The 16,550-nt window shown below is 36.4% G+C and overlaps 2 protein-coding genes across 2 annotated transcripts; one reads left to right on the plus strand and one right to left on the minus strand.

Annotated features, from left to right (window-relative positions):
* Window positions 1-497: 497 nt before the first annotated feature.
* On the minus strand, window positions 498-1,852 carry LOC116166003 (short coiled-coil protein homolog). The gene is made up of 2 exons (XM_031480814.1): window positions 1,668-1,852; window positions 498-1,623 (listed from the first exon to the last, which is right to left on the minus strand). Exons 1-2 carry the CDS (start codon window positions 1,729-1,731, stop codon window positions 1,265-1,267), a joined length of 423 nt encoding a protein of 140 aa, XP_031336674.1. The 5' UTR covers window positions 1,732-1,852; the 3' UTR covers window positions 498-1,264.
* A 677-nt stretch (window positions 1,853-2,529) lies between these two features.
* Window positions 2,530-5,295, plus strand: LOC116166067 (cysteine-rich hydrophobic domain-containing protein 2). Its single transcript, XM_031480899.1, has 3 exons — window positions 2,530-2,831; window positions 2,883-3,093; window positions 4,822-5,295. The coding sequence occupies exons 1-3, from the start codon at window positions 2,707-2,709 to the stop codon at window positions 4,987-4,989; spliced, it is 504 nt and encodes a 167-aa protein (XP_031336759.1). The 5' UTR covers window positions 2,530-2,706; the 3' UTR covers window positions 4,990-5,295.
* The last annotated feature ends 11,255 nt before the right edge of the window (window positions 5,296-16,550 follow it).

Genomic DNA, 16,550 nt, shown 5'->3' on the forward strand with positions numbered 1-16,550 from the left:
ACATCCAAGAAGTTGCCATCCTTCCCACTGATAGTGTTCCACCAGTGTGGTAACTTCTATATTTATGGTGGTGGATGTTAGTTCATAAAGGGAGGTATGCGGATCCTAGCACAAGCCCCTCTCGCCCCCGGCCCTTTCCACTGTCAGCATTACTGCCACCAGGTCTCTGCAACAGAATTCCCCTAGTGGTAGTAACGCTGTTCCTAGCTAAGATGTGAGATTGATTTCGGTTGGCTAAAGAGTCCCAGACCTCGTATTACCCTTGTAGGTCCAAGGGCTACATCAATATGATTGCTCATGTATGCACAGAGGGTGATGTCGCCCTAGCGGCCATGAGGTACAAAAAAATAATTTACAAAGAATACTTTGTACCATTCATTTAATAAAAATTAATTGTACAATTGCTATAAAAGTAACTATAAAGGCAACGTAACTAATAAATGGAGTATTTCTAAGTTTTTACATCACAATATGCCTACCATTGATTGCGTTAATAAAACACAATCGTGTTTTCCGAAATACATGTTTGGAAATACCCATATATCATTTGTAATACTAATATCGATAACCTACATTGCAACTTACATCAAATATAGCCGAGCAAAGGTTGATTCTGTTACAACTAGACTGTGTTTATGGCATATATAACAAAGTCTTTAATACACCACACTTCTAAAAGCCTAGGCCACATTCTTTAATTTATAATTACATAATCTTAAAGGTTCACATGCAAGGCGATTTTAAAGAAAGGTGGCGGAATGTGACATTAGTGAACTTATAAGTAAAGACTATTTTATGTTGCACAGTCTACAGGGCAGATTGTTTATGGCAATGGAACGATTTGTTGCTGAGGTGTGGATGTGGGCAAAAGGCCTAATCGTAAGGCAATGTGTCCAATACTCTATACCGGCGCCTGTTCGTAGATTATGACTAGAATCTATACCGTAACAAAATGATGCATTATTTGCCTCACAGCCACATTTTTTAAACATAAATAATCACTGCAATAAACAATCTATTATAAACTAGTAATCATAAACCCTTTAAGACAATTTGTTCTTAGATAAGTACGGGTCAAAGGGCTAGCTAGAAATCATTTAAAGTGTCTCAATAGGTAACAAGGTACTTAATTGATTTTTATAAAAGATTTATATCTAAAAATCTGTCGTTTAACAAGAGGTAAATAAACATTACATTAGAGAATTGTGCAAGAATACGACAAGGCAATTATACTTTGAAAGCATATAGCGCGACAACATTTTCATTACTTCTTCTTTATTTTCGGAGATGTCGATTGAAAAACACTAGAGGCGGACATTAGGTTTTCGATATACTGCCCCAATACCTGATTTTCTGATCGTAACTTCAAGTTTTCTTCTTTGACACTGTCGACACGCTGAGACAGGTCGTCTAAAGTGTTCTGAAGCTCGAGTACCTGAGATATTAACCGAGCCTTTTCCTCCTGCTCGTCGAGGCTAGTGTCGGGTTCCAAACTGTGATGGTGTGGACTAGAACTGCCGTTTGTAAAGGTGGACTGAATGGAATCCATACTACGGCCACGTATCATACTTGACGAGTTACATTCAGATATGGAATTGCCATCTGGCTCATCAGTGATGATTACTAAAAAATACTAATAAAGGATTTCATTGCAAAAAGTGTTGTACCTTGAGGATCGTCGTCAGCTAAAGGTATATTGTTGATATCTTCTTGCAGTCTTCCGTTTGCCATTTTTCTTCTGAAAAGCTTACTGATTTATCCTCCTTATTAAAAATTACTCATTTTCCTATTCACATACAAGGATAAATATAGAACAAATATGACGGTAAATGGCAACACCGTAGAATAATTGACACTTGGTGGCTAAAGAAACGCTCGCATTTGCTTTTTTTTTGTTTATTTGTTGTACATGGGGATTGAACTGATATATTAGATGTACACTGTATGATCTAAGGTACGTAGTGATCCTTTTAAAAGAGCTTTTACGAGTCGTTTATTGTTTAACAGCTGACTTTTTGTATAGATTTTTAATACCTTTAAGGGTTTTCAATATTCTCAAAGAGTCTTTAAAGTATCGAAGAGTCGCTCTTTGGTATGTTAGTTCTTTAGGATCTCCGTTTTTTTATTTTTAGGGCTTTAAAAATCCTCAAAACTCTTCCGTGCAAAAATAGTGTAATACTGAAAAGATTCTGTGATATTTTAAGATCAAATATTATACCGGGTGTGTGTAAAAAAATGATAGGTAGTCTTTCTATATTTTTTAGTTGCTGTGGAAAAGTGTTCTGTTCCGGGTTTTAAATACTTTTAGAAAGTATTTAGCCCAGAGTTGGATATCTGGAGGTATTGGTTCATTGGCTTGAGTTGGTTGTATGCAGATAATGTGCATTTCGTTACTATGGAAACCGGCGATGCGTGAGCCACAATCTGCATTGCTCTTCTATCTTTGTTATAATCGTATACAGATACGTGTAATAAACAGAGATGCATTTATACTGAATATAGCTTCGCATTTCTTTTTGTAAACTTCATTGTAGATCTCTACTATAAGATACCTTGTAATCATAAACAAAGAGTTATCTTTATTGAATGCCTCTAATTATTATTCGTATATTGTCTTAAGAATAACAAAAGAGTGTGTACTGTCCATTTCTTTGTGTTAGTGTCATTGGTTTACTTTGCACAATTACATGTAAACCCTTAACATAAATGGAAGGATTTGATGCCATATATTACGAAGAAGAGGAAGAAATTCCTGACGGCAGCGGCGATCATGCCAACATAACGTTGCTTCCCGATCCGGTCATTATCCGAGGTGCAGGAAACATGACTGTGTACGTAAACGTTTAACGAATTCTTTGCCGCCTGCATCGCTGTTCTTTCAGATTTGGTTTAAGTAATCGTTTCAGCACCGAGTTCCCTAGCGGTTTAGTATCACGTGTGGCACCTGAAGAGTTTACAGAAACTGTTTTACGAATTAATACCGTACTGAAGAAAACATTACCCGTGAATGTTAAATGGTTATTTTGTGGATGTTTATGTTGTTGTTGCACATTTGGATGTTCCTTGTGGCCAGTGATATGTCTCAGTAAGCGGGTACGTTTACATCCCTATGCAAATATTGATAGTTAGTGGATTTTTTTATTTCGATAGTCTGTTTGTAGATGACTCATTAATCAAACTTTCCACACGATGATGGTTACTGTCATTTTTTTGTTGGCAGAGGTTTTGTAAGTGTTCTTTACGGAGGCTGTGAGAGTCTCTTTCGTTTAATGTTGGTAAATAAATGAGAGGTGTGTGACCATTTAGTGAGATTCTCCGAGATTATAATGTTTTTTTAACAAATATTTACCTCTGTAATTGTATGCGCATTAAAGAGTGAGTTTTCCAAAATGACGCGTCACTGTTTGAGCAAGCAAAAAGATAATGCTTTAATAGTTCTATTTGTGCCCATAATACGGATTTAGGTTTATTTACCTCGAGTAAGCACGGTCTACAAAATGAGGTGTCAACTTCTCATGGTTTTGAAAACTTGGCATTTTGTTCTTAGTTCTAATTGACCACGCAATAGTTCTAGACAGGTTCTCTGATTCTACCCCAAACATTTCTGTTATATTGAATTATTGATACGACTGCCAATGTGTTGAGTCGATTCTGGACAATTCAATAAATCACTTGCTCATTGACTAATAGAAACTGAAACCGTCCCATTTTTGGTAGTAATTTCTGCCTAAATATTCTGTGAAAGAATTCTCGTGTTCACAGTTTGAGAATTTTTGAAATTCAAGCATGTAGGAGCAGCACGCTCTTGAGAAAATAAAACATGAACATGAAAAGTTGGCATGGTGCAGTCTGCGCATGCCCACATCTGATTTTTACAATATGCGATATGTTTGGCTTTACTAGAAGTCCCTTTAATTAAAATTTCAAAGACATATCTCCATAAATAAGTGAACATTGCGCAGTGTGCGGTGAAGTTTTCCAAAAAGTTTCCCAAGGCAAAATTAAAAAATTTCACCATTTTGCACTAAACATTTTCCTTTAGAGAGTATTCTACCTCCTCCCACTCCTCATTTTTTGAAACTCAATTTTGCTAGTATAGAATTCATGACAAAAGGTCATCAGATTTTCGTTTACTGTATTCCTGACCCCCAGTGCTATGTTCTCACCCAAAAACGGAGGCCAAGAAAGAAACATTTCATGGTCCATTTTATAAGTATCATGACTTAGCTGATTTTGGAAAAAACATAACACAGGGGGGTGTTGAGGGTGTGGAATTACCCTCACTACAGTACGAGATTTTCATGTGTATAATGTCAATGATGGTAGGGGCTACATTCTAACCCACAAATAACAGCCAAGAAAGATTTGATGCCTTTTTTTTAAGTATCACGACAGGCTTCAGGGACAGCGGGGTCTGGGAGGTATGGATTACCCCCCAGTATATTATGAGATTGTGGTGAGTATAATTTCATGATTGTAGAGAAAGGGTCATCAGATCTTTGTTTACTGGGGGGTATTCCGTACCTTTGGGGACTCTGGGAAAGAATGTTGAATCACGACAAGCTTCAGGGCTTTACATATTTCAGATAACACAGGGGGGTCAGTGTGACAAATGATGTATGGGCCGACAAGGTACTCCTATAATGTGTTTGCAACACAGTTCTAATGAAATGCCACGCCGAGGGTTAAGTTACAACCTATCAATTTTGTTGATGTTGATCATTTATAGTTTTAAAACTTATATTTCCTGATTATTTACATTGTGTGCCTCTATTGTATATGTACGCATAAAGGTTGATTGAAGAAGACATTTTATTCCAGACGCAACATTCTCTGAATAAACTACTGGAGTGGGAAAATAGCTACTTGTATCATAAGTTAGGATTACACTGGCGACTGTCAAAACAAAACTGTGATTCCTCATCGATGATGGAATACGTCATACTAATAGAATTTCTTCCAAAAATACCCATACACAGACCGGACTAGCATAAGGTGCAATAATTGTAATTAACATAAATTTAATGTTCAATTTATAGAGTGCTTAGATGTAGTAATAATTTAGTAAACATTTTGTATATTTGCTAAATATGTTTATAATGTGATAATGATTTAATATATACAATTTTCTTTAGGTTAAGTTTTATTTTTATTTTCAAAACCATTTCGCACAAATGTATTTGAAATTAATGTCAAGGGCTAGATCATTGTCTGTGTTCGAGATTGAGGGTCACCTCAAGATCTCTTATTTAGCGAGATACGAAATATTTGTGAAATATAATTTTATATGTGACATTCCGATCTATTATTATTATGTTACGAAATTTAGCATGCAGTGTGCTGTCAGGGTGCGTGGTGTCTGTTGTATTACATGGGTAGATCGTATCACGCAAATGTAAATCTTCATTGAACAAGAGCAAGCTCTTCAAATATCTTAAAAAAACATCATAACCATTGCATTTGAAAAACAAAAGGTGCATCATTTCGGATAGATCGTAATGTTACATAGAATTATATTTGATACATTGACACCTTTGAACGCACTGTATTGTTGCTGTCACTCCAACATAAAACAAAGTTGAGGGAAAATGATCAGTGATCTATGTGCAAATGCCATACAAATAAATATTGGGGTGATTTTTGTTGTAGAATTGTTTTGGACATAGTGATCAAATTTGCTTCCAAACCTACCATTCATAGGCAATAACTGAATGTTTTTGAATTAAATTAGCAGTTAATTTGAATGGGTAACACTTGCAGAACTAACGAGGACTCTGGGAGTGTGCATCCTGACTAGTGACTTGACCCTTGTCTCTCATTCCTAATCTCATAACTCGACTGCTATAACTGAGGTTTGTATTTTAGTTTCTTATACGTTTGAGTGAACATTTTGGCAGACATTGAAAAAGGACCTTAATTTTAAAAAAAACAAACAGGCGAATTTATTTAATATTGTAAAAATTTATACCTAAGACAATAAATACATCTCTCAAGAAGTACAAGCGAATTAATGCATGCATACCTAACATACAGCGGATAAATAAATATAGAAATTGTTTAACAAACTAATACTACAGAATGTATAATGTTCGTTTGCATCTTGTGATGAATGGGATGTCATACCGATTATCTGCTACGGATTTATAAACAAATTTAAACAGTTTCTTGTCTTCCATGGTAGAATATGTCCGCTTTTCAAGAGAATATTCTGTTAGTGTTTGCCTCAAGGTTCTTGTGGGACTTCTCGTATTCGGATTCCCTTTATCTTCAATTGCAATTCGGAATGTGACCCTAATAAGTGGCGGTGCCTACACATCTGGGTACACATTCCAAACGCGCAACATGTCGCATTTTTATACAATTTTAAAGTATATATTCAAATTTGGAAGCCATTCACCGTACATACGGCATTTCATTAAATTTCAAATAATTCAAATAAGTAAAAGAGGGGTTTTATAACACGTTAATATGTATTAAGCATTCATTTTTTCCACGCGTAAACCATTGAATTTAAATTCAATGGCGTAAACACATAGCAACTGTTGGGTACATGAAAAGTTAATGAAATACATAGCAACGCTAAAGTTTATGTGTTTTGTAATTTTGGTTACTTGTACTACCTACATTTAGGTATTTGTTTACGGTGCGCTCTAAAATTTAAAAAATATACCGTTCTGGCATCTAACGTTAGTTTGCAACGTTAGTGCAACATTATGATGGTAATAATGAAGTGCCCTGCATTTATTGGCAGCAAGTAGCTTCAGTCCACTATTTTCACGACAGATGTCAGAACGATGTTCAAGAAAGTACCGTGAAATGTCAGAACGATATATTTTATGAAATTTGGCGCCTACAGTAGTTTGGTTTTATGTTACATTTAGGCAGTACAAGATAAAAAATTTACAAAACACATAAACTTGAGCATTTATAATTGGTTACTGTGTACTTCTTTAACGTTACATCATTGTCTATTCATTTACAATTGTTTAATGTTCACAACAATTGATTCGTCTACGCGCGGAAAGAATGAATACGAAAATTGAAAATTTGTACTTTACATATCCAGACGCACTGATAAATAAAATCTGCCAAGGGATATTATTTAGATAGCATTTGAAAAAGTCAGTGACTTTGGTCTGTGTGAAAAGTTTTGATCAGTTTGAATCTTCTGGGCATGCTGAGTAAATTAAAAATGTCATTCCAACCCCTTGTCTCGATGGTAAGGGGATAATATGGGAGTCGATTGAATGCAGTTCTCTTCATGGAGTACCGGATAAAAAATATTTATCTACTAGTCCATATGGTAGTTGTAGGTTCCCGAAATGATACGTTTGACCTTTTTCTCAAACAAAATGGAGCATAAATACAAATTCCAATATACCTACCTATACAGGACAAGATGACCGATTTTGATAGGAGATCGAAGGAATGGGACGGGACTTGATAGAAAACCACACCAGGTCTTTCATTAGAATTTTATAAAGGTGGAAATCATTTTTACCCCCACATCCCACCCTGAGTAGTTTATTTTGACAACGCACTTACAAAAAAAGTGGTTCTAAAAACACAATTTGTCGCGATTGACCTCAAAACGCGTCATCAATAGCGACAGTATTGTTTTTATTTAAACAGATTTCCCTTATCAATTAACGTGTTGGTGAGTAACAATAAGACGGTCCCGTTGACGTCGATTTCTACCTGTTATCACTTCACTTAACAATTTCACACGCAGTGGTTGACCAAAGTTTAAGCGGTGCGGGTATGCGGTTCAACGGTGATGGTTCTTCCTTTATCTACCTATGGAGACTGATCTGATGAGGTTTAGGGTGAGTTTTTATTTTTGTGGAATTACTTCTAGTAACGAACGGAAAACTAAAATTCTTATAAAATAGGAAACATATCATATTTAAATATATTTGTTTTTGAATCCCCGGTCCTGGTCCTGACTAATAGTAGCACGACCGTTAGTCTGTTAAAATCTTAATTTTAATTTCTTATGAGGTGACCCAGAAAAGGTACTACTGTAGCGCCTTTTAGGGCGAACAAATGCTAGTTGGCCAGGTGATTTATTGTACCATATCCGTGTATTGGTATCTATAATCGCTACTTTGAGTTTCCTTTGGGCAGCTTGCCTGTAGCTATACTGAGTGGGGTGCTCCAGCCTCGCCGACACCCTTTTATGTTTAGGGCTGTGGTCTGCCCTTCTTCGTCGACGGTTGGGTCGGTATTGAGTCATCCGACCTTTGCCTTTTTTTCGCTCCACCTACCCGTTTCGTTTGCCCTCCTGACTGAAGTTAGTTCTAGGAGCCTGGTTCTGAGTCAGGGTTGGATCACGGGTGGTAGGTGGTTTAGAGGCGAATATTGGAGCAGTTAGACCCATTTGAGTCAGTCTCACTTTCTTTCTACTCTTCTGCTCACGGCTGGAGATGAACTCGCATGGTTTGGTGTGTTGTTGAGGTTCAGTAACCTGTAACATATATAGGTTGAGGAGTATCTTGAAACGCTCCCTCTGTGGTTTATTATTTTGATCAGTCTCCACGGAGCCCAACAAGGGGACGTCTAACCAGACGCCAGGGCTACGAGAAGAATATATAGCTTTTCAAGGGTAGCAGAAAACAGACTCGAGTTCATTTGCTACCACTACCCTACAGATGCTCACCCAGTCGAGGGTCTGACCCGATGACACAGCCGATTGATCATGGTTGGTTAACAATCAGGATCCGTTCAGAGGGGGATAAGGTGGTAAGTAATTTTAAACCTTCTATAATTCCGTAAATCAAACGAACATACAAGTTTTGAATATTTGGTTGTTTATTTTCAAGAAATCTGAAAAGATATGGGCCATACAGTGCTCTACACAATGGAAAATAAACTTTAATCCGATGTAGCTGTATATCTAAGCCCGGAGCCCGCTGTGAACAATTTTTGATATTAATTTGATAATTGAAATTGACGTTTAAGCTTAACGCGAGATTTTTTGATTCCTGAACCAACTCATCATTTTTTATTTCCTATTCTTATATCTAGAAATGAATAATGTAATTGCGTTTCATCAGCATACAAGTGGTAATCGCAATTTATTCATAGTATTTTAAGTATATATTGAAAAACAGCACAGGTCCTGAAATAGAACCCTGGGGAATCCACATCGAAATTAATCATTTGTTGTCAATATCAACTAATTGACTCCTGTTTGTAAATAATGATGGAGAAGTGTAATAGAATTCAGACCAGAGCCAATGAAATGTAGTATTTAGTATTGCTAATAAAATATTTTGCAGTTAGAGGCGGAAGCCGAATATTGTTCTGCTATAATTTTCGAATAAAATTAGATTTAAAATAACATGACGCAATAAATGTTTATACCCTGATATAAGTAAGTAGCTAATATTTTGGGTTTCCTGAAGTGATCGAAAGTAAGAGAGCACCGTGGACGTGTTTTACAAATGGTATCATTAGGTACCTATGTAGAAAAGAATGTTGTTAATACACCAATTTCTATTTTAAAATGTTTTCTAACACGAGACGTTACCTACTTCCGATAATAGGAATTGAAAGCTGAAAAATGTAGAAGGGTCATTATATTGGGCTGCTATTAAATCGACTTATTTTTAACTTATTTTGACTGCGCTATTTTGATTTTGGTATTGGAAAATAGCGAGCCTTTAAGTTACCTAATGTTATTGAACTATTTTGTAACTAAATTTATTGTTCATTTATTACATTCGCTTTTCGGTTTGGTTCTCGTTTCATGAGCGTTGCCAATAATATATTAAAATAAACTGATTAAAAACCTGTACAAGGATGTTTATGCAATAAACTCTTTCGCGTGATCGTATAAATTTAAAAAGAAATACGTGAAAATTTAATGGCAAGCGGTTTAATCGCATCATCCTACCATTATTGGATGGGTGACAGATAGATTAATCAGCTTTTATGATCTAAAGTTAGCCTCACTGCACATGCACCTAAAGCACACCAGGTTGACATACATAATTAATTTTAATTTGAATTACGCACACGGGTATAGGTATTTCTTTTAAGCTTTGGGTGCGATAACGGAAACGAGCGAATATTCTAGAAATTTAGAACTATATCAAAGCGCCATCAAGTCGATAAACATCCTCAAACAATTCCTGAATTTTTTGCACCGAATACGCTATTGCACCCCGGCTAACTACTACTGTTTTGGAACCCGAGTCTAGAGAAATCTTGGCGATAGTTTGTCCGGTAAGGCCCAAAATATTTCCAGAAAACACTTCACAATAATTAATTCCCACAATGGCTAATCTACTAGTCCATATAATTGTAGAGCATACATGTTTAGTTCTTGGTTCCCCAAACGAAACGTTTGGCCTTTTTCCCAAACAAAATGGGGGGTAAATACAAATTCCAATATGCCGGACAAGATATAGCAAAACAGATATTGATTAGAATTTTACGAAAGAGAGTGGTTTATTTGGCATCATTAAGTTGATGACAGTTGTATAACGTTGTATTGTATTGACTAACGATAAGAACGTCACGCGGACGCTGACCTATACCTGTTATCACTTCAGTTAACAATTTGCGGTGCGGTGGATTTAACGTAGGTAGTTCTATAAAGATCAGTGGGATGAGTGGTGATGGTTCTTCCATTGTAGAGGCTGAACTAAGAAGGTTAAAACTGAGTTTTTATTTTTGTTTAATTAGGATGCATGTAAATTCCCAAAAAGTCCCAAAAATCGTAAAAAGTGTGATCGTATTTTTGAGGTCCTTTGCATCTGGTGGAGAGTGGGACTTCTTGTACTGGTTTCAGCCGTTTTCTAGAACTGGTTACACATATATGCAGGTCACTCTGATCAAAACTAAGAAATGATGCTGGGCTATGTTGGTAGTGTACCCAATTGGTTGAGTAGAGTTCAAAATAATGTCCTTGGTCAAACGGCTTATTGTCTCAATAGGTATTTATTACCATCCCATTGGCAATGGTTACGAAATTTTTTTTCTTTTCGCTTTTGTTTGTTACTAAAATAAACTATTTACGGTAGACTCGACTGATTCGCCCTTGATTTTGCAAATTAGCAGCAGTACCTTTAACTAAATGTGTCGTAAATAGATACAGTCAAGGTCTAAGGGGCTGAAAGTGTGCAACGCTTGTATTAATGAGAAAGAATTTATAAGTAAACATTGTAAACACTTTAATCAAGGCTACGACCTCTGTTTACTAAACTGCACTAAAATCGATGTATTGGTAGGTAATCAATTTGGCAATATTCCAATGGTGATAGGAATTGAAGGTCCACGCCGTTTATTTAAAGGTGTACCTACATTAGCATTTACGAACAGGAAATTAGAGATTTTGCTTCATCGTTGTGACATTCATTTCATTGGTCTCGGCGGATATGGCTTTGCTATTTTTGTGTCATTAATTTTGTGGTATTTATAAGCTTTGGGTAGAGAGAAAGATGGTGGTAAGGGGATAAAACTGATGTGTAATGTCTCAAATAAATGATCTTTTGTATTTTGGGTAAATGTTGAACATGTTGGAAATTTGTATGTATAGGCCCGGTTCCTTGGGGAAAGCGTTAAACGTGGTTCATTTTTGAGGTCATCATTTAAGAGAAGTACACCGATTTCTTTAGAAAAAAGATTAAACTCTCGATCGCCAATGAGCCTTGTTTGTGCACAGTGTTGTCTTTACTTTTTAATTCAGTGCAAAATGCGTTCTTTTCTGCGTACCTACTAATTATATTTGCTATTATTACAACGCAAAGCGATCAACGTGGCGAAAACAATACCAACTTACCTTATACTTACCAAAATCAAGTCTGATATCTATTATACTTGCACTTTTTTTCCGCAGACAGGTGCATCGGGTCCAGCACTTCCACTTTCGCTTTATGAGCACCCTCTTCAAAGAGGTTTTCGATAAAAACCATTCCTTTAGTCAAGAGCTCCGATTAGAGTAGGTATCAAAAAGGATAAAAGGTAAGCATTTTTAAGGGATGCAACTTTCATTTCCTTGTTTGAAAATAGACTGTAAAGTAGAAACAGAAAGCAAAATGCCAACATTAACCCTCTGCAGTTTCGAGAAAAATTCGTGCAAATGTGTGCAAATGACGATTTGTTCTTTGGTACGCTCCCTGAGGTTCACTTGTCTTTTACAAAGGATGCAATTTTCATTTTCTTATTGGTAAAGGCGGTGTAAAGTAGAATTGAAAAACAAAACGCCAATAACTCGTTGCAGATAATGCGTACCAAATTGGCATCTATTCTTTAAGATCCCCCTGGAGGTTCCCTTATCATTTGCTAGGGATATACAATTTTCGTTTTATGGTTGACTGATGTGAGGTCACCCTCAGCCAACTTCGGTAAAATACCTTGCTTGCAACCCTGCTTTCACATAGGTATAGTTACCACACATGGAGGCAGTGCATACAGAAATTATTAAAAAATCTTCTATAGAGACTATGTAAGCTTTCAGTCGGGTTTTGAATAAGAAAACGATCACTTACCTGGAAAATATGACGCGCCAACTGTACAAAATTTGAAGTGAATCGGTGCACCCGGTCATTCGGGCGGACGAACGGCGAATATTAAGATCTCATGCTCTCATTTTCAATAATTTATCATTTCCTTCTTTGTTTTCCTGGGGGAATTTCATACCCCACAAACCCTTCTGTATTACGTTCTCCCCCAAAATGTTTAGGACGATTCGCATGCTTATCATTATTTTGTAGGGAGTGCTATCAAATTTTCTTTTCCTGGAAGATATTCCATACTTGAGAGTTCTAAGGGCTGAACGTCTTGGGAGAGAACGTGGTGGGTATGGGTCCAGCAAAGGGAGGTTTGATGATCCTATCCCAAAACTATTATGCTAGTTATTTCAAGAAATCATCATGTCCTTTTTTCCTGGGGGAATTTCATACCCCAGACCCTCCGATGCTACGCTTTCCTCTACAATCTTTAGCACAATCAGCATGGTTATGATTATAGGGATTGTATCATCAAACGTTCCTTTGCTGGGTGGTATATCCATAGTCCCCAGACCATCCGGTATTACGTACTCCCCCTAAAATGTTTAGGACTAGCGTCCCTGTCATTATTTGGTAGGGAGTGCCATCAATTATCAATTTTTCTTTTTCTGGGAGATTCATACTCGACAGTTCTACGAGGAGTTTTGGGAGGGGGGGGGGGGTCCAGGAGGTTTGATGATACTATCACGAAAGCAACTGATATGCTAGTTTTCAAGAAATCATTATGTCCCTTTTTTCCCTGAGGGAATGCTTTCCTCTACAATGTTTAGGTCAATCAGCATGCTTATGATTCAGGGCCGTAGCCAGGGGTACGTGAGCCTGCCCTGAAAAATTTTAAGCGTGCCCTAGCCAGATTTCGGAATTAACCATTGTAATTTACGAGTCTGCTAAAAATATATAATAACACAGGCGGAAAATAAGTAACTTCGTTACAGGGATATCTCACCATAGAATTTCATACTCTACAGACCCTTACGTGCTACGCTTTTCTCCACTCCAGATCAGCATGCTTATGATTATAGGGATAGGATCATCAAACGTTCCTGGCCTCAATCTAAAGTTTTTTCACTGCGTAATTTTACGAATCCAAGCCATTTTGCTTTCGAAAGCAATTTGTCATATAGGTAAGCACCCCTACATTGGTTTTCTTTGTGAGTCTGTGTAAGATCCTTCGGGTCATCTTAACACTTTTTCAGGAAGACGGTTATTTCGTTAAAATATTAGCAGTGTACATTAGGCATAAAGGATGTAAGACTATCAAAAACTTTTTTTTTAATATCTGGTCTGAGCTAGGAAACTGTTCTGTCAAGGATTTGGCACCTGGTTTATTTAATAATTGGCCTCACAGCGCTGAGTGAATGAAATAAAGAATGTTTTTTGATCAATTCCGGTGCCTGCGTAAGCGCATTCTAATTTTTTTTATTTGTTTTGGAATTGGGTGTGCGCCAACGTTAGTAAAAATTAATTAAATTTGATAGCGGAAAAAAAAAATTCGAACGCGTTTCGACAGCAAAGCTGTAATCATCAGCAAACCACTGATGTTGATGGTCATGCGCCGTTGATGGCGGTTTTGCTGTCGAAATGCAGATTAAGTTTTTTGTGGTTTGTTGTACATTATGTTAGTCCTAAAAGAAGTATTTTTTCACATGTGGAAAGCGAGCCCCCACGTAAGTGCGACTGACGACAGTTTTACAACGTACGTGTTTGATTTGTTCAATACATATTGTTTAATATTCCAAAAATGATGGTGGGTGTCGTGTAACGTGCGGGCACCCCCGGTTGTATAAATGCCATTTAGCGGTATTAATAAAAGAACCATTAAAAAGTGCATAAGTATCTTGTATTGTCGATGCCAAATAAACGTTTCATACTACGCTTGTAGGTAATATTAAACGTAGGTATATGTTCGGTAATTAATTTTTTGGTGTGGTGCCCAAAATAATAGATGTTTTTAAGAAACATTTTATAAAAATCTGTCAAGCGGCCAAAGTAGAGGAATTTGGAAACGAAAAATGATCTGTTCATAGGAGATTTTCTCTAAATTCAGAGGTCATTGAGCCAATACCGTAATTTTGATTCCATGCTTAGTTAAAAGAAGCATTCAATATTCCTTAAGCAAATATTTGCAATGAGAATGCAAAGGAAGAAACATAAACAATTGTAAATTTATATCCACCATTGGGTAATTTGTTTTGGGACCTGTACTGCCGTACAGTGTTTAGTGTTCTATTTTGAAGTTAAAAGCAAAAGTGTAATACTTAGGCCATTAATCATAATTTACCATTACGTGCCATCGCATTTGTTTACATATTTACGTAATACAAATTATTTTAAAATACAGCTGCATAAAATCATTATAAGGAGGTTATGCCCAGTATAACATTTTGCAATACCTAAAAATATTACCCACATGTACCTACATAATGAAAACTAACAATTTTTTTGCCACGTAACTGCTGTAAGTGTATTTTTACCCTGTCATAATGTGTACCTGTCGCTTGAACAAATTCGCTTTCAATAACTCAAACAAACAGAGTTTCTTATTGCAAAATGAAAGGCGAAGATTTTTTATGCCACATATCCAGCCAAAGGTAAAAAAACGAAGATATTTTTTAACATGGTAGGTATGTATACTTTGATATAATTAAGATAGAGAAATATTCATTATTTATGAACACAATGTTGCCAGAAGTTTTCCAAAGATTGCTAGATATTTTTAGAAGATGCGCTAATTTGAGTACCGTATCGTCCCACTAAAATATTTCGACACACGCCCCCTTACTGTGACTTTGAATGGTACAAAGCTGGTATTTGACTAATGAAATTGATTACACGGATCGTATTAGATTTAAAATATTTCGGAGTGCCGGTTTTAATTAGAACATCGGAGATGGCGTCTCTACTTGAAAATGAAATCGTTGTCCTAGATCCTGGTACCTACAAGGACGGCAAAATGAGTGCAACTGCATATTTTTACTAAAACGCGAATTTATTTATATAAGGTATACACATGTTTTATACAGTACCTACTTTTATTATTACTTTCGTTTACATTTTTTGCCGGACGCGATCCGCGTCTGGTTCCATCCACTCCGGTTTTGAATCTGAGGTCATTTTTCTCAAACTGCTCGGCTACTCCAACCGTCTGTCTAGTTGTACGTAGGTCATCTAATCTTCAGAAGCTGTCTTCCCTTTGTTGGTGTTGTATGTGTATTTACAAGATCTGCGTTTTGGAAGAGATTATCCTGACGAGGGTTTACTTTGCATCTAATTCTTCTGGGACGTTTCTTCCTTTGTTGTTCCAAATCATCTGCGGTTTCCAGTAGGATGGAATCATCAAACTTTTGGTTAGTTAGTTCTCTTGACCAATGAGCGAATATGTGTGGACATGAAGTCAATCCGAAGTCAGTATGAATTACGTACGTCTTCTATCACTTGTTTCACTATATGTCCGTTATCGAAGACCTTTTGGCGAACAGCTGTCCGGCAAAAGAGATTTTATAACTGTTTGGCGAAGGACTTGTTTTGACACTGTAGCTCTAAGACTGATGGGCTGTGGGTTTGAATTGACCTCGCGAGTTTCCTACAAAGTTATGTAATGTCAAAATGGGTCGAGGTTTTGTTTTTAAGATGCTCTTGGAAGGTTTATAGTATTAATTTAGCACTAAAAGTAGTATAAAGGTTATAACCCTCAAACCACAAAATTGTACTAAAAAACTATGTAATTTAAAAATGTGGATGGATTTTATTTTTAAGATCGATTTGTAAGGCTGATGGTAACTCATTTAAACAAAATCTAACAAAGCAACAAAAATATTTGATGTACAACCCCTTTACTTAAAGACTGTTGAAGATGCAGCGGCGATCTTTCTAGAAAACTACGTAATTTCAAAATGGGAAGGGAAAGTTATTTTTTAGATAGTTTCAATTTGAACACGATCTACCAAAGCAACATAAATAGTTGATGTATTGCAACAGTTACACCCCTATACTTGAAGACTGTTAAAAATAAAACGACTAGTTTTCCAGCAA

This window comes from Photinus pyralis, unplaced genomic scaffold, assembly GCF_008802855.1.
Source record: "Photinus pyralis isolate 1611_PpyrPB1 unplaced genomic scaffold, Ppyr1.3 Ppyr1.4_LG3a, whole genome shotgun sequence".
NCBI classification, from domain to species: domain Eukaryota; kingdom Metazoa; phylum Arthropoda; class Insecta; order Coleoptera; family Lampyridae; genus Photinus; species Photinus pyralis.

Bases quoted from the DNA above. Each gene is read 5' to 3' on its own strand.
- LOC116166003 (XM_031480814.1), bottom strand. From the start codon at position 1,731: ATGGCAAACGGAAGACTGCAAGAAGATATCAACAATATACCTTTAGCT. The intron at 1,624-1,667 runs GTACAACACTTT...AGTATTTTTTAG, and splicing joins AGCTGACGACGATCCTCAAG to TAATCATCACTGATGAGCCA.
- LOC116166067 (XM_031480899.1), top strand. From the start codon at position 2,707: ATGGAAGGATTTGATGCCATATATTACGAAGAAGAGGAAGAAATTCCT. The intron at 2,832-2,882 runs GTACGTAAACGT...CTGTTCTTTCAG, and splicing joins GGTGCAGGAAACATGACTGT to ATTTGGTTTAAGTAATCGTT. The intron at 3,094-4,821 runs GTACGTTTACAT...ATTTTATTCCAG, and splicing joins TGATATGTCTCAGTAAGCGG to ACGCAACATTCTCTGAATAA.